The following is a 16,053-nucleotide window of genomic DNA, read 5'->3' on the forward strand; positions in this document are numbered from 1 at the left end:
GGTGTCATAATGACAAGCGGTCTCTTCACTGAATTGTTGTAATTTTTCACACCAACCACGATTGTTTCTGGTGGAGATTTGGTTTAACGGATTTGACATTAAATACATTTTAAAGTGCCAGTGAGAGTAGCGCAGGCTATTGTTAGCGTATTCTTCTGACTCTCTAAGGTTCTGTGAGATCCTTTATTCACCACATTGAGTCAGCAGAGAGAGCAGGAATAGCCTATTGCGCTATTGGTTAAGGAATTCTCAGATTTGACAGCGTGAATCAAATGATTCTGTCAGACAGATGGGATGATTCATATTAGATAAAAGAATCCAAAAGGCTATGTATAATGCAGAAAAAGCACTTCCTTTTAAACAGATCCCCTTCCATCCTCTGACCTCATAAAATAAGCTACAGTACTTTTTAGTTTTGGGTTTTTTTTTTCTCCAGCGCATTCTTGTCAGTTCAGACTTCTTTGAGCTGCTTAGCAATCGCTTTTGTTCGAGTCTTTCTTTACATGTGTTCATGTGCAAATGGGACAAAGACAGCAAAAATGGTGACAAGATGTCTGGTAATAATATATCCATGGAATCTATTGAAAAAAAAAAGAATTGCAATTTTTATTTGTATTCATGTACAGTATGAACTACAATCTCATGTATCAATAATTGAACATCATCCTCAGGGAAATTAGTTGGACTCCTTACAAGCACAGTCTCTTGTTATTTTTTTCTTTTTTCTTTTTTCTTTTTTGTCATTTTTTTAAACAATCGAAGCACATGTAAAATTATGATCTGATTTTTTTTTCTTTTTTGCAATGTGTTTTTGAAAATATTTTTTTTTCCTTTTGTAGAAATTTAACCATGTGATGAATACTCTCTCTGAAAATGAGAGAGAATGTCCCCAACATATAAGTATCCCTCCCCATACATGGACAGTTGGCAGAATAACACACAAGAATTGGAATCACCTTGGCTAAGGATTTTGCACAAAAATCAAGCTCACTCTGCTGGTATTTCAAGTCCAACATTCTGCATTCAGTCCTAAATCCATTCTGGCTTTCAAGGATCTTCAATCTTACACTGTCCAACTAAAGTAAATACCAATACAGAGACATTCCATTCATTCTGAATAACTCACAACCCTCGACCCAAGTATATATATAAAAAAAAATCTGAACCTTGTTTTTTTCACTGTAGCCAGCGTCAACATTGAATCATTAAGCCACCAAAAGCGTTGAAAAGGAATTGAGCACTGAAAAAAAATGAAACAGTGGAAAGGGAAAGAATGGTTCACTCACTGGCATTACCAATCAATAAATTCCAACCCTGACGGGGAACAAGTTACTGATTCTCTCTCATAACCAAGTCTTTAAATGCATATTTTCCGTCATGTTTGTTATTCGCCATCTAACTGCTATTGTAGAAAACAAAAGAATTCATTTAGAGAGAGCGAGAGCGGGAGAGGTTTCTGAATATTCAGCACTCCGTTCCCCTCATACTTCTAGCAGACCTCACAGAGATGAAAGCTAAAAAGGCAAGCGGAACTGCCTGGACAGCTATATTGTCAACTGTTTTTTTTTTTTTTTGGTTACATCATGTGACGATTTACACTAAATAACTCAAACGCAGAGACATCATGTGTGGGTCATATCCCGTCCAGAGCCATCTGTAAATATAAGACTACGTTTCATTTTGCCAGTTTTGTCGATGATTAGATGTATTTGTGAAGTGGCCAGTGGGACACATTAAAATATGCTTGTTGCACAGACACCAAAGCGAAAGGCATATCTACCTCCTCTTACTTTCTGTACAAGGTCACTGTTTCCATGGCGACAGGCTGATGGCTAGTTTTTCCTCCTTATTTCTTATCTATTTTTTCACTCCTCTCTCTTCATATCTGCAATATCTCTGTTTGAAGACCCCTCGTGACCATTATAGGTCTGACTCCCTCTACCCAACTGCTGTTCTTCACTTTTCAATTCTACCTTCCCCTTTCCTTAAGCCTTCTCCGTTGAAAGACTAAATGAAAAAGCGGAGCGTAAACAGACTACAGGAGAGACAATGTTTTGATGGTCTTTAAATGATGCATCATCAAAGAGAGTGTGTGTGTTTGTTTTCCTCGAAGAAAAAAAGCCGAGTGGGGGTCGCTTCAATATCAAAGGCCTCTACCCCCTGTTAGATGTTGGGTAAAGGGAAAGTGAAAAAGTCTCGTGCTGTTTCCTTATCAGCTTTCCTCTGTTAGCCTGCAAATGAACTGCTGATACAGATTAATGAGCTATAACCCATCTTCCCTTATTTTGTTGCAGGTTCCTAGCTGCTTCACTGACTATGTTAGCTCCGTCTGCTTTAGTCTGACAGGGTCACACTACATTACAAAGCAGCCTCATTTGCCTCTTTATCTGTTCTAACAGATGGACTATCAGCGCCTGAGCTTGTGTGACCCTGGGGTGATGGCAAGGTAATGCGACACTGAGTGGACGTAGATCATTACTGGGTTAACAGGGAGGCTACAGACCACAGCCTTATGCTTCCCGTCATTTTCCTAAGCAATATTCTGCCATCGTGCGGCACATGCCGGTAGATAAAGCGAGACAAATGAGACATGGCGAGGGGTGAGGAACGTGCCCGAGCTACGCGACAGCAAGACAAAGAAGCAAGAGGACATGGAGGAGAAGAAAGTGAGGAGAAAGAAGACAGAGGGTAAAACGGCAACATGGAGAATTCATGGGGGTATGAAGAGGGAGGGGGAGGTGAAGGCGGAAAAAAAAGACAGTCAAGGTAAAGCGTCAAGAGTGTAAAGAAAAAGTAGGAGGAGGAGTGGGAGCAAGACCTTAATCTTAATTAAAGTGAAGGATATATGGCTGTTGTTTAGAAGCCACAGGGGAAATGCACATTTACTCATTTGGCAGCTTTGCTCCTCAGGCACGCTGGCTTCGCTGTGATATCATCCAGAGCCGTGCCATTAAAAGATCTAATTTTGTGTTGAGTGACAGCTAGAATAGCATGGCGAGGAAAAGAAAAAGTCATTTTATGTTTTCACGTTTCATAAACTTCCTTCAAATTGGAACTGGTGTGCTGCACTACTAAATAAATGCTTGTAAATACTTGGGCATTGTCCTTCAATAAACCGTGTTATCAGATAAAATGTAAGTAGTGAATGAAGAGCATTGCATTAGAGTTTAAGGCCAATGGAAATAGTGAATGCTGCATTTGATACCTTTCAGTTTCCGTTTTAGCAAACCATTCTTTCCCTTGTGCGGTATTACACAGAGAGATAGAGAGAGAGAGAGAAATAAAGTGAGCTAAAAAGCTATCACAAATTGTTTTTCTTCATTTAGCCACTAGACATATTTTTAATAAATAATCTTTGTTTTTGTAAAGACACTTTTTAAAGTTTCATATGTCGTCCCTTTGCCAAATGCTGACTAATCGCCATAATTGACATCAACTCTGTGAAGTCAATGGCATTCAATTTCTTTTATCTTTGCGTTTTGGTCCATTGTACTCCAAGTGTGTAACGGCTGATGCTGGACATTTAGTCAAATTTAAAATCAGATTTGGGTCTCTTGTACATTGTCTTTTGAGCAAGCTTGAATCAGTAAAGGTTCCTGTGTGGCTGAGCTGTGTATGGTACTGAGCATAGGAGGATGGTGATAAGAGCTCTTGTAGGTGTTGTAGTGGTTGTAGTGCTCCAGAGGGGGCAGCGATAGGTGTCTCTCCATGGCAGCAACACCTGCCAGCTCTTCTTCAACGGTAATGACCTCCATGGAGGAGGCAGGGCCATCGGGATCCTGCTGGTTGTGTTGCTTCCTCATCTTGTAGAAAATAACCAGCAGAACAGCAGCCATGAGTGTGATGGCCACGAAGCAGCCAATGATAATCTTAGTGGTTTTCATCACCTCATCCAGGGATCCCTCTCCCTCCGGATCAAGAACTGGAATGGTGTAAGTCCGCTCTGTGGTCCTTGTGGAAACAGGAGTACCTTTTGTTGTTGAGGAAGACACCCAGCCAAATGGGGGAAGTGGTGTTTGGCTATCCTCCCCCATCATGTCAGTGGTCTCAACTGTGACTGTGGTAAAATAGGTCACCCCACTGCTGTCCAAAGAAGTGACATTAAGCACAGCGGAGGCAGAAATGTTGCCTGCTGTGTTGCTAACCATACAGGTGTAAGTCCCAGTGTCCTGCATTGTGACGCTAGTAAAGTTCAGCGTCCCATCATTGAGGACAGACAAACGCACTTTGTAGGCCCCGTGAGTCACCAGTGAGCCGTTTGGTGTGAGCCAGCTGATGGAGGTCACCGAGCTTGTACGACATTTAAGCTCTGCACCCATGCCTTCGGTCACATTCAAGTCACTGGGTGGCTCCACAATAACAGGGACATCACACTGAAAGTAGCTGTGGTCCAGTTCTCCAATGTAGCGACCTTTCAACGCTGAGGGAGTATGGCAACGTGCACAGCAGCTGGTATTGGCTGGTACAGTTTCCTTCAGCCACCAGCTGAGCCACAGAATATCACAGTTGCAATTCCAAGGATTGTGATGGAGGTGGACCCGCTCTAAGCGATGTAACGGTGTGAAGAGGTCATGGGGTAGAAATGTAAGATTGTTATGAGCCAGGTTGAGCTCTACCAGTGACTGAAGATCGTCAAAGGAATTCCTCTCAATAGTTTGAATCTGGGCATGCATCATCCACAGCTTCTGGAGGTTCACTAGCCCTGTAAATGAACTGGGCTTTATAACAGAAAGCTGGTTACCTGACATTTCTAGCTCTTCAAGCCTTACCAAAGGTAAGATATTGGGGATCTCTTTGAGATTGCACATTCCCAGGTTCAGGTAGCGGAGATTGCTCAGGTCCTTGAAAGCCCCGTCAGAAATATAGGAGAGACGTTTGAGCTCACCTAGATCCAGCCTTCGAAGCGAGGGGACCCGGTTGAAGGCATAAGATGGTATACTTTCGATGGGGTTGTTTCTTAGCCACAATTCTTTCAGCTTGGACAAGTACTCGAATGCTCCATTGGGGATTGTCGTGAGCCGATTATCAAAGAGCTCCAAGGTGTTGAGGCTGGCCAGCCCATTGAAGGCGCCAATTTCAATGCTGCGGATGTGGTTCTTGCTCAGTTGTAGGATCTCCAGATGGCGCAGATGTTTAAAACTGTCCACCTTGATTACCTGAATGAGGTTATCCTGGAGGTTCAGGTAGCGAGTGTTGGTAGAAATGCCATCTGGAACATCCCTTAGACTGCGGCGCGTGCATATGACTTTGCTGAACTGGTTACTGCATGAGCAGACGGAAGGACAGGTCTGAGCACGAACCAGCCCAGCCACCACCAGGATCTGAAGGGCCAAAAGCAGCACAAAGAGGGGGTTGGATAGTGCCCCCTTCAGCCTACGACCTCTCATTGTCTGGCGCTGGAGGGAAGAGATCATTGTGTTCAGCATTCATAGTTCATCCGCTGTTTGTGTTCTCTGTAACGAGAAGAAGCAAAAAAGAATAACATTAAGTACCAGGAAAAGTAGCCGGCAATACATTGCACATGTTGTTATCATGTATGAAGGCAAACCCAATATCTTTGTATATTTAGACTGTTTGGTCACATGAAATAAATGGCACAAAGGTGGAACTTCAAGCTCTGAGAAATTGTAATAGGCATTTGTTTTTCATTCTTTTTTGGCATTTGGACTGAATTGTTGAATAAATTTATACAGTACATTGTGCAGAGAATAATGAAACAACAAGATCAAGAATTCAAAGCCTAAATTAATTGTCAGTATTACTCATTTGTGTATTGAAACACAAGTATTTTTTTAGCTCCTTAACTCTGGACTGTCCCAGATTTTCAAGCTTCACAGAAGCCGACACATCTACACAGGAGACTGAAAATGGAAAATGAGAACTTAGTATCTGCATCCCATCAGAGCCCGACCTGCAAATTTCTTGTAAGCCCCCTTCTCATTGGCATCATAAGACAGAAATTATTTAATAGAATAAAAAGCCTTAGTCATAAAAATTTCAAAAGAAGTGCAATCCACTGGAGTCATTTTTTTTTTCAGTGGAAGACAAGTCAGTAACACCAAGGCATTATGCTCAGTGAATATGGCACGGCACTGTCAAACACACTATATGAACGACAGTTAAAATTACTTTCTGTCCAAAACACTACTAAAAAAAGGTATGTAAAAAAAATCAATTTCTTCTTGGTTAAAAATGTGCTATAGGTTATATGATACGCAGCAGGTTTCATTTAATTTAATTTTGTTTTTACTCCAAAGCTTGAAAATGATCTTTAAGTAAGGCTTTAAAAAAGTGTTACACAATTACTACTTTTTCCTCATTTAAAGCAGCGTTCCAGCCCTGTTTACATTTTATTATGATCCAATGTATGGCTCAAGAGTGTGAAGAGGTCTTATACTGTCATTAAATAACTATAGCAAAATTTCTTACATCCAAAATCAAATGACTAACAAGAAACTCGTTACTCTGCTATCTTTGATTAGATTAAATTGGATTATATTAATCCAGTCACCCAATAGATCTACTTTAAGAATATGCCTGAGCATGCTGAAGATAAAAATAGACCACAAGATTCATACACATACAGCACAGCACAGCCTGTACCTCCCACTTTTACACTGCAGTGTGGATATGATGTTATTGCAACTCTGCCCCCCAAAGATGGTACCCTACAATAAAGTTGTACATGCAGTATAACAAACCTACCCGACATGTGGAGAAAGTATAGGTTTGGCAACATTGTGTCAACCTCTGCTGTTAAGTGATACACACGTCATCCTTCACTGCACTTAATGGGTTCACCAACAGCAAAGCACTCTTGACTTTTGCAAAAAACATTAACCTTGCCTACTGGTTCCTTAGATTTAAGTATTCTCCTTGTCTCTTCCTGGCTCTTCCAAGTGAAGTTATCTGTTAATCATCTCTTTCCATCAACCCACGAGCAAGGAGAAACAAGTATATTATGACAGGTGTTTTCTAAACTGTAAAAAATTGTTAACTGAGGCGGAAATGTTCTCCGGTGAGGATGAGTGGCTGACTTAATCAGTAGCAATGAGTCTACATGTGGCTTGGTTTTGCACCAGCCAGTCTGTCATGATAGCTGTGATGTAGTGAGGCTGTGGAGAGACGTGCCTCTGCTGGGGAATCAGATCGAATAAGGCCTCCCACTGGCAGGAGCTCATTTTGTTCGGCTGGAATTACAACAACCCTGCACTGCCACCTAAGAGAAGAAAATGTCAGACATGGCAAACACACTAATACTGATTATTTGCTGTCAATAAAACATCACAGTTTGCACTTCCACTTGAATGCTTAAAGAAAAGAGCATGTCATTGCCACTCCTGGAGCAATTGTACTTTTCGGTCACATGCCTTATTCATAAAGCACTTGATCTAAAACCAGTTTTATCAGCACAGGATGTCTCATTCCATGAAGAGATGGGACATATATTGCATAAGGAAAGGAAAACGCTACCAACATCCTTCCTGCCTTTGTTGCTGCAACACTGCATGGATTAATTTCATCTAGGCTCGCTCAACATGTATTCAGACTCACTAAAAGCAGTGGCTGCTTACATCTAAAATCCTGCCAGCAACATAAAAACACACCCACCCTTACTTCTGCACCAGCCGCCACTGGCATTGTGTGTGACACCACAGTGATTTGCCAAATGCATTTGTTATAATGAGTTTGTTGGAAAAGTGCTAGGGTAACATATGTCTCAATCAAGGTGTACACAGCAAGGAGAGCATTTAAATTACAATGTCAGATGATTAGAGTCTGTCAGTGTTGCACACTTGAAACAACAACATTTTACTCTGACTAGGAAAATGTGTTATAGCGGACATTTCCACACGCTGGGGAAGCAAGCTTGGCACAGATGTCTAGACACTGAATGCTTTCCAGTCAAGAAATTTAGTACTACTTGGAAAAAATAATCTCTTTTGTAGTCTAAATTAGTGAATATGAGAATAAATATGTTAAAAGTTCTCAGCACAAATCAAACTGACGGGAATCTTTGAGGATGAAATGCAACAAGAAACGTTTCATTACGGATCATTTGCATTTGTTGGCAGCTGTTCCCCTCTGAGTTGTAAGGGGGAACTTTGAATTGTTGTGCACATTTGCATTTCCACTTTTCCACAAAAAAAAATTAAAAAATAAAAGCTCACATTCATTAAGCGCTGTGTCGATCTCATGTTTGTCTTAAGATCATCACACTGACTTCCCACAGCTGATTTCACTTTGTGTGTTATTTACACTTTCAGTTTTTCTTTATTAAATGTAATGGTACAATAACTAAAGCCAGCTGAAATAACAATAAAAAAAACTGTCTTCTATATTATTGCATTATTAACTTACTGCATTAGGGAAGAGTGAGTCAAACCAAAAACGAAGTCACATTGTTCATTAGACAATTACTAATCAGCCATTTGCAGTTGATCTGGTCTATATGAAATTGATAGAGTGGATAAAATATGGAGTGATATGAAATGTGGCAAGTATCTCATTGTGCTGGATAAAAGACGCCCGTGGCCACGGACAGGGCTGTCTGATGAACTGAATATCATCTTCTTAATTCATTCAATGCATTAGTGATTCATTGTATTTGCATACGTTTGTTGCATCTCTTGCTTTTAACATCGTTTGTGCTGCTGTGTAACCTCACAGGCCATCTGGGTCTTGGAAGACCTGAGCATAGACAATGTGCCTTAGACATGGACAAAACAAACAGTGTTTGAAAGTCTCAAACAGTGTGAAAGTGCCATATTATTAAAGTGTTACATTAGCATATGCTTTGTATACAACAACCTGCACCCCATAAGCAACATAACACACATCAGTATGCTAAACAAGGATGATATGGATTTAGAAATTCGGGGGGGTCATTCCACTGCAGGGCAATCTGCCACTGCATGTGACGAATAAACTTTGAACTTGAACTTGAAATTTACATTTTCATAAATATCTTCCACACATTCCAAGGACGAGTAATGATATATCTGTAAAATTTTACTGTTTAAAGTTTTCACCATTTGCACATACAGAAACATTTCTTTGATTTGCAAACCTTACTCAAACAGTGATCAAGAGTGGACTGTTAAAACTACAATGACAATACCTACTGTGACTGTTTTCTCTACATGTATATGAATTATTTGCAGAATTGTAATCTGTTATGATTTATGTTCTTTCTGCAAATTATCTAATAAATTAAACATGTCAAATTTTCTTCAGTAGTCATCCAAAATATTTTGAGTGACAACTGATTAATGAATACTTTGATCATTTAAAACAATACTAACATCTAAAACAAGCTGACCACAGAACATTTGGGTCTGGACAATGTTCTTTACTTTCTAACATGTCATAAATAAAACTGTGAACTGAAAAAAGTGATATTTAGCTTAAATAATAATTAAAACAATGACCCATTTGATAAATGACTGGAATACAGTGTGAAATGTGTGCTAATATCCAGTGAGGCATCCAGTGTTGTGCCTGAAGTGTTCTTATGCTGATCAGACATAAACATTAGTAGCCTATACGTATATGTAAACATCCTGAAAATAATTACTTGTTATGTTGAGTTAGTAATTAGATTTTTGCAAGCGTGACTGTGTTTGTGCCACTACATATTGTCAGTAGGAAGACTACTAGACTTTTAAATCCAACATAATAAAACATTTCTCTCTTTGCTGCAGTGCGTGTGCACGCTGGCATGCATTTTTTGTCCCAGAGGGTATAAGGAGGGGAGGAGGGGGGGCAGCTTTAAAATCTGGCACTGAAGGCCATCATAACCAGCGGCCATCACTGACATGCAGACTGGAAGTGCTTCACTCTCCAGTTTTCGCTTAACCTGAAAGAAAGGCAATTCGCCTTCCTCCATTTTGGCCTCGGTGCTCTCAGTGCTGGTGTTAGGGAAATAAATCTACACATGCTGCCGGGTGCTGCTGACTTATCAGTCATATGCTGTTCTTACAAGAGGAACGGAAATGACGGCTGGTTGTGTCTCAGCACTGAAAGAGAAATGTTTTCTTGAACATTTTTCACTCTATTGGTTTGATCCAATATGTTTTTTGGTATAATTTCTAGCTTGCTTGATGTAGCGATTTTTAAACCTTGTATCTAGGATATGGCCTTGCTGAAGATGTTGCATGTATTGCTTAGCACCACATCTGTCACCCACCACCCTGGCTGGGTCAGTTGTTGACCAAGCAGCTCTTTGCTCTGACTTCCAATCCACTCCTCCCAATACAGTGAAGTCAGAGTCATGAAAACAGAAAGAGCACATTTTGATGTTGATTATTTCTTTACACCCTTTATTCTGGATTACCTTCAAGATCATGAGTAAAATGGCCAGAACAGAACAGGGCAGACACACATCTGAGTTAAGCAAAATGTAAATATATTTGGTGGAACGGGCAGGTGATGGAAGAAACATCCCGGAAAAACTGCACTCCATGACGATATGAAGCCACAAAATAACATTTTAAAGTAGGTTTGAGGTAATGTGTTTCTGATTGCATGGGATTCACATCATTCACATTGTGTTAGAAGCACATTTAGTTGCAGATTTGCTTTAGACATGAAAAAAAGTAGTAGTAGAAGGTTAAGCTTTGATTTTCTTCCTAGTCTTATGTGGAGATACGAGCACAGGGCGTTAGATGGAATGACTCTATGTAGCCATAGGGTAAAGGATGTTATGATGACTGCAGGAGCACTCTAGACTTATTAAAGTTAAATGTGTTCACACTGACCCCTTTTTCATCCTAAAGCAGCATTGATTGATTGGTTTTGGCCTCTATGGAGAAGAAAAATCAAAACAAGCTTGCAAACACATTGACTTAACACACAAAACCCGAGGAATCTATTAACCTATCCATCTACTGACGTTCAAGGTCACGAGGGCACTACAAATATAGTAATTCATTAACGCAGATACAAAGTTGTAGTACGACTGCATTTTATCATTAGTTTTATTTCTCTTTGGTTTTTTTGGTTCATTATCTGAAAGTGTTAAGATTTAGTTTAAGTCTTTATTTGTGTTAATTTTTATACTTTTTTATACATATTTTTCACAACCTGTTTTAGTCAACAATAATAACCACAATTATAATAATCCACAATGTTGTTGTACATGTACAGTAACAATAAAGGGCTTTTTTTATTCTATTCTATTCTATTCTATTCTACCCTTGCATAAATGTCACCAGTGTTTTGGTGAATGTAGGTAAAATCTAATCTATAACCATCTAAGCAAGCTTTGATTGCTCCGTGCACAAAATGGAAACGGACAACAATCTCAGTCTCACGAGAGCAAAGGTGGTACAGTTGACCCTCTGACCCAAAGCTTAACCTCTGCCATCCCTTCAGGGGGAGCGGTGCTCCCAGATGGCATCATATTATTGAAAATCATCACGTATTTTTATGACCAGGCTCATTTTCTCCAGTCTGTGATAGAAGAGATTAAATTAAAAGAAAGGCAGAATTGAAACCAATCAAACTGCCATCTGGAATTATAGTTAGACAGACAATCACTGTGGGGACAGAAACATATAGGGACACTTTCCTTTGCCATCAGGCAATGTGTGGTGATATTATTTCTGAAAACAGAACAAAAGAAAATTCTAATTAATCTGTTGTTTCTTGTGAGGAATGTGATAACAGTTATCAGGAAACCAGCCCTTTTTTTCCTATAGACTGATGATTGGTGTATGAGTTCTGGTCTGTCCACAATTTGTTTGCATTAGCATAATTCACTTTGCAACTGCAGTTCTGAAAGTGCCGTAAAATAACTGATATGATGAGATTTTGTATCGCGTGTCAAATTTACCTGTTATAAAAACAAGAAAACACAAACATTAAAATCTGTCAAAAATGTTTTTAAAATTAAAAATGACTAAACTCCCTGAACTCAGTCACACAGTTCTATACTCAATTTTGAGACGGTACACTGGGCTCCTCTGAGTACTCAGAAATTAATCAAGTATAACATGCAACCATTAAAACAAATTTTTCTGTTCAGGAATGCAAGTAAATAACTGTAATTAAGCATCTTAATAATAATAATTATATATATATGTATATATATGCGGTATAAACTTAAAACTGGGTGGTGGTCTAATAAATTTGTTACGTGTTGTATAAGAGGAGTTTTGAAATGTAAATCCTCTGTGTATCAAAGTTACACAAAGATTTAAGATAAAAAATTAAAAGTCTTGCAGCTCATTAGCTCATTCACAGCAATAATCATAAATAGGGATGGGTATCGAAAACCAGTTCTTGTTGAGAACCGGTTCCCACTGTTTCAATTCCTTGGAATCATTTGCCACTTTTAAAAACGATTCCCTTATCGATTCCAGTCGCCCCGAATGACGTCATCACGTTGAGTAGCGTCTTTTACCCAGTAGGAAACACGGCGCCTGAGCGGCACAAACGCTCAAAAGTTTGGTTACACTTTATGAGAAAGGATGACAACAGGGCAACGTGCAATACTTGCAAAGTAGAGATTTCATCAAAGGGAGGAAACACTACGAATATGCAAAAGCATTTGCTCAAAAAACACGCGATTGCTTTCAACGAATGTCGTGTTTTTGATCCGCTCCGGACTAGCGAAGCTCAACCCAGCAGCAGCGGTAGCGTTTCCACGTCCTCTCCCGTTAATACTGCCGGTAACTAATCAATTAGCATTGCATATTATGTTAGCGCGATTTACCTTATTACAAAACCTGCTATTACTGTGCGTTGCATTTAGATAACCATGATGAGAGAGACAGAGTCTGGCTGGCTCAGATGCTGGCAGTTCTCGCTGCAGTCTACCGGTAGTGTCTCCTTTCAGGCCAGGATAGACGAATGTCACCCAGCAGTGTCTAAGTTTGTGGTCAAAGGCTTGCACCCATTTGCCGCAGCAGATGCCCCCGATTTCACTTTGGTAAGTGAATGTGTTTAATTGTAGGCAGGGACATTACTGGATATTCTTGTGTAATTGCTACAGAATAATTTATGTTAAACTTTGTTATTGCTACAGGAGAATATTTATTTTATTATTTTACATATACATTTTTTTTCCTGGGGACCCTGTGACACCCCATTGAAGAGCCGTAGGCTGTGAATCTCTTAAGATCTCACTGTTGGGTTTGTAAGGCCATGTTACTCCTAAATTTCTATCTTGTTCAAAGAGAAGATATAAAACACAGTTCTAAGCTAATCGACTTTAGTGTTCTCCTTTTTAAAAAAAAAAAATCGATAAGAGAATCGATAAGGAATCGAATCGTTAAACAGAATCGAAAAATGGAATCGGAATCGTTAAAATCTTATCAATACCCATCCCTAATCATAAACATTATTCTAAGCATATGTTAATAATACATGTTTCTAAACAAGAAACAGAAGAAATAGAAATTCTGCATTCATCCAGTTCTCAAAAGCAGCAGGAAGAATTTCACGGTCTGATCCAGGATCACAGACACACATATTTCAGGATGTCAGTGGGGCAGTTTGAACTTGATGGCAGAGTTGGGACCGCATCTAAAGAGGTAGAGAAATTATTTCAGAGACCCAAATGACCCGGAGCAATATCTAGCTGTGAGTCTGAGGTATTTGTGTCTTCAGTAATGGTGCGTGTTTTGAGCTAAGCGCGCACTTGTTGCCAAATGCAGTGGTATGATTGGTTATATGAGTTTATTTGGAACTGACAAATCCAGCTTGGGCCGAAAAAAATAAATTGCGCAAATTGGTCCAGTGAAATCAGTCAGAGTGAATGACTGCATTAAGAACAGTCCGCGTCCAGTGTCTAAAGGCCTTAAGAAAGATTGCTTCTGTGACTGTTGTTAACTGCAGCAGTTATTCATGTAACCACAATGCCTGTTGTGGTTGTTAAACAGTGTCCTGTTATATAGAGTTTTGTATGTGCCTTTCACATCGACTACAGGAGGTATGACAGGGTTTTAGAACTGAAAACAAGTATAAGCCACAGTGGTATTTTTAATTGACATCGGTCCATATGATGATGATAGGACTCCATTATGTCAATAAATGTTATTCAGTGGGCTCACATAACTAACTATACTAACTCAACTAAATAAATGTATACAAAGTAACAAAATGGTAAATGGCCTGTGTTTGTATAGCGCTTTACTTAGTCCCTATGGACCCCAAAGCACTTTACACTACATTCAGTCATCCACCCATTCACACACTGGTGATGGCAAGCTACATTGTAGCCACAGCTGCCCTGGGGCGCACTGACAGAGGAGAGGCTGCCGGACACTGGCGCCACCGGGCCCTCTGACCACCACCAGTAGGCAACGGGTGAAGTGTCTTGCCCAAGGACACAACGACCGAGACTGTCGGAGGCAGGGCTCGAACTGGCAACCTTCCGATTACAAGACGAACTGCCAACTCTTGAGCCACAATCAGTTCAAAAACATGAACCTTGGTTGGGTCACGGCTCTGTCCCTGTCCCTTCTGCAGAAAGGGACAGTTTCAGGTAAGTAGAGGAAGATTGCTAACATGTGCCAAGCAAGAGGGTAAAGAAACACCTTTCAAGTGATAATTCAATTCCTATTCACGTATTACCTTATGCTGCCTCCATTATAATAATTACATGAGCTAAATAATCTGCAGGGACCTCCATGTTCAAATGCACTCTGCCAAGGCTCTGTCTGGTCTCTGCAAAGGGATTAAGACAGGATGCCCTAGGTGGCAGACTGACTGAATATGAGGGCGCTCTTAGTATTCGTGTCACTTGTCTAACCCACCAATCTGCTCCCATGACTGCGCTTCTAAAGAGAGATCTGCAGGACTGGCCAACTGTAGGTGGAAGGGCATCGGGGCAGAGTCGGGGATGATTAAACTAAATGAAAACATGGCACAGTGCAGTATGTTAGTATGACTCAAGCAGTGGTGTCAGTCTTGATACTTGGTTGCACACATATGGATTAACATTCTCACTGGAAAAAAATAGATTTGGTAACCAGAAAACTGTGAAGAAGCAGATTCTCTCCACATGCTGTGCATAAAGGAAGGTAGCAGTCTGTGCTAGGTTGGCTGACTACACACAGTCAGCATTGGTGACTGAATAAGGATCTGCACAAACCTCATATATTCCTTTATTAGTACAGTATGACATAAGATTTCTTTGTGTGAGCAGTGATGTAGTAAGGAGAGAAGTTGTGCTACCAGCAAAAGAATACAGAATGATTTTGTTTCTTCATTTAAAAGAGGAACCATTAAAAAGGTTTCACATTACAGTGATGCTCTTGTTACACTGTATGCATTTCCAAATGTTTTAAGTGAACGCAATTTCTTTTAGGTTTGTAGGCTCAAGGCAGAGGGCCAGGAAACTGTGTTTTAATTATGTAACGCTGTAAAGTGCGAATATTCACAGACATGGATAAAGTTTGCAATTTACCAGAATCCTTGAGATTTCTACCTCACAGTGGGAAATCACTAATATAGTGGTATTCTAATGCCTCTAAAATGCTGCCATTCATTGTTAGTATTGAGAAAGACAACAGTGTTGCATTAAAAATGACACAATAGCGATGTAGCTTCATTGGCCAGTCTTGGCAGGTTGCCACTCCCTCCAAAATGCAGAGTGCTTGAAGGGATTAGTTCACTGAAGTGTCTTCTGTTCAGTCACAGCTCTTTGCCAATGAATTCCGGCCATTCTAGTTTGCAAATTGACTGAATAGCAGAAGTTGCAGGCAGTTCTCTCGGGAGCTTTTGTGTTCACACTGGGGCAAAAGGATAGCGACAACAGATGACACTATACGTGGGCCAGTCTTTTGTTCTTTTGTTTAAGATTGCTTCCCATCAGTGTGCTACTGTCTTTCATTCGAAATCCCTTCCATGGATTCTGGCCTTTGTCTGTGGGTATGTGAGGAGTCATTCACACATCTCTAATAAGCGAAAAGCCGAGACCATTATGTGGTCACAGGTCCCTATCCTGAGGCACAGTTGGTATTGAGATTGGTCTTATTATTGGTCTCACGTTTTTTTGTTCTTTTTTTTTTTAGCAGAAAATGCTAGTTAGAATATATGTGGGCA

The 16,053-nt window shown here is 40.1% G+C and overlaps 1 protein-coding gene across 1 annotated transcript in view; it reads right to left on the reverse strand.

The window, feature by feature from the left end:
• Positions 1-581: 581 nt before the first annotated feature.
• lrrc4cb (leucine rich repeat containing 4C, genome duplicate b) overlaps positions 582-16,053 on the reverse strand; it is a 46,612-nt gene continuing 31,140 nt past the window's right edge. Inside the window, exon 3 of the mRNA XM_085460283.1 lies at positions 582-5,453. Within this exon, the coding sequence (XP_085316409.1) occupies positions 3,540-5,426 (1,887 nt within the window). The 5' untranslated portion in view covers positions 5,427-5,453 and the 3' untranslated portion in view covers positions 582-3,539. The remainder of the gene's footprint in view (positions 5,454-16,053) is intronic.

Source organism: Copadichromis virginalis, linkage group LG1 (genome assembly GCF_057382275.1).
Source record: "Copadichromis virginalis isolate Kocher_CV1m ecotype Utaka linkage group LG1, C_Virginalis_male_GT1.1, whole genome shotgun sequence".
Taxonomy (NCBI): Eukaryota; Metazoa; Chordata; class Actinopteri; order Cichliformes; family Cichlidae; genus Copadichromis; species Copadichromis virginalis.